Here is a 2,308-nt window from a genome sequence, read left to right as displayed (position 1 = left end):
AAATTGACAAATTTGTGCTAAGCAAGGCTGTTTTTTAAATTCCAAACTTGACAAAATTTCTCCTCCATCTTTACAATATTCATTTATTCATTTTATCCTACCTGAGTAAAACCTAGCATCCAAACAAAGATCAAAAAAGGATTCCATCATTTGGTTCCGGAGGTCGGGCTGGGAGGAGCCCAGTAACACATCAATCACAAACTCTTCTACACGTGAGAGCTCATAGAAGATTTTCAAAAGGTTTTTACGGAGTTTTAGACAAGTGACGAGAAGTTCTAGAGACTCTTGAGCAATACTGACATCCTATAATTGAAAAAATATTTTCTTTAACTATAAAATACTATTAATAAATTATATAAGGTAATTGTTACTATTAATAGATTATTAGGTTTGATATTTAAGTTTAATACGTTACATGTACATGTAGAGTTGTTACTATTAATAAAAATAAATCTGCTACTATTAATAGATTATAAGGTAATTGTAATTGTTACTAATAATAAAATTGTTACTATTAATAGATTATTAGGTCCGTTACTATTAATAAATTATAAGGCAACTGTTACTATTAATAGATTATGAGGTACTGTATTTCCTTAAATAAAAGCCCGGGCGTCTATTTCCTAAAATGGTATTTGGACCTCAAAAAATACATAAAAAATTAAAAACTTAGGCCCAGAGCGGGATTTGAACCCGTGACCTCATGCTTTTGACTTCTGGAACTTCAGGCATTATCAACTAGACTACTGAGTCACTCCTAGGCTAGTGTTGCATACTTAAAGTTAAATTATATTGCTACCCCGGCGTTTATTCGAATGCAGCTTCTATTTAACGATTTACGGTAATTGTTACTGTTAATAGATCACATACCTTGCTGTTAACTACACTGGTAGTGAAAGAGCACAGGCCAGACTTCAACTGATCGCTGCCCTCTCCTGTAGCAAGATACAGTTTACCAGCTCCTGCTGACCAGCAGACTCTCATTAGGCAGGAGAGGATGGTTCGGAAATCATCATTAGTCATTGTCTATATATGGAATATAAATACATTAATAAATCTACATGTACATTGTAAGATTCAGAAATAAGTTTTGGGAAATATATCTAATTATGAAAGACTTAATGGGAGATCGTCTCCTACATGTACATGTACTTACATGTACATGTACATGTAAGTACATGTACATAACAAAATTTTAAAAATATGAAATAATTTATACTGTAAAACAATACACATGTACAAGTACAGGTACATTTAAAACAAGATGGCCGCTCTTACCTCTATTGTATGTCTAGCGACCTCATCCTCTACATTCCGACTCATCTGTCTACCAACAGGAAGGTGTGGCTTATCAACTCCCTCCACACCACCTTCAGTATCGGACGAAGTGGGCGGAGGACATAAAAGGATTCTCGCTAGGGTTAGAGTGATTGCGTAACAGTCTTGACGGACGGTAACGTCGGTTTCCGGAGGGAAATTGGAGCTGTGGAGTATGTTAAGAACAACTTTGAGGCCTTCGGCCTCTAGGAAGTTTCGACGGAAAGTTTGAGATGAATCGACTTCAGTGATCTGATTGGTCGGCATTAGCTTACCACTGAGGACCTGAGGGAATGGGATTTGATTAATTAATTAGGGACATAATTTTTTTTAATGGTCATAACTTGGAAAATTTAAGTCAGAATCAGCTCAAACTTTCTACAGAGCATAAGTACATAAATATGTATCAGAAAATGTAATAAAAATTGGGGGTCATTTTTTACCCATTTTTCAGAAAAACCATGGACTATAGTACAGTGATTTTTTTAGAATTTTGGCGTTTTCTTAAAATGGCCATAACTTGAAAAATTCAAGTTGGAATTAGCTCAAACTTTCTACAGAGCATAAGTACATCAATATGTATCAGAAAATGTAATAAAAATTGAGGGTTATTTTTTAGCCATTTTTTGGGAAAAACCATGGGCTATAGTACAGGGATTTTTTTAGAATTTTGGCGTTTTCTTAAAATGGCCATAACTTGAAAAAATTAAGTCGGAATCAGCTCAAACTTTCTACACAGCATAAGTATATCAATATGTATCAGAAAATGTAATAAAAATTGGGGGTCATTTTTTACCCATTTTTCAGAAAAACCATGGACTATAGTACAGTGATTTTTTTAGAATTTTGGCGTTTTCTTAAAATGGCCATAACTTGAAAAATTCAAGTTGGAATTAGCTCAAACTTTCTACAGAGCATAAGTACATCAATATGTATCAGAAAATGTAATAAAAATTGAGGGTTATTTTTTAGCCATTTTTTGGGAAAAACC

At 33.8% G+C, this 2,308-nt stretch overlaps 1 protein-coding gene across 1 annotated transcript; it reads right to left on the bottom strand.

Moving 5' to 3' along the window:
* Window positions 1-65: 65 nt before the first annotated feature.
* Window positions 66-1,604, bottom strand: LOC109591500 (ubiquitin carboxyl-terminal hydrolase 24-like). Its single transcript, XM_020007230.1, has 3 exons — window positions 1,279-1,604; window positions 871-1,026; window positions 66-303 (listed from the first exon to the last, which is right to left on the bottom strand). Exons 1-3 carry the CDS (start codon window positions 1,582-1,584, stop codon window positions 88-90), a joined length of 678 nt encoding a protein of 225 aa, XP_019862789.1. The 5' UTR covers window positions 1,585-1,604; the 3' UTR covers window positions 66-87.
* Between the last annotated feature and the right edge of the window lie 704 nt (window positions 1,605-2,308).

Source organism: Amphimedon queenslandica, unplaced genomic scaffold (assembly GCF_000090795.2).
Source record: "Amphimedon queenslandica unplaced genomic scaffold, v1.1 AMPQUscaffold_7991_Cont20062, whole genome shotgun sequence".
Taxonomy (NCBI): Eukaryota; Metazoa; Porifera; class Demospongiae; order Haplosclerida; family Niphatidae; genus Amphimedon; species Amphimedon queenslandica.
The sequence above is the reverse complement of the archived record's forward strand: the minus strand, read 5'-3'. Positions and strand labels throughout refer to the sequence as shown.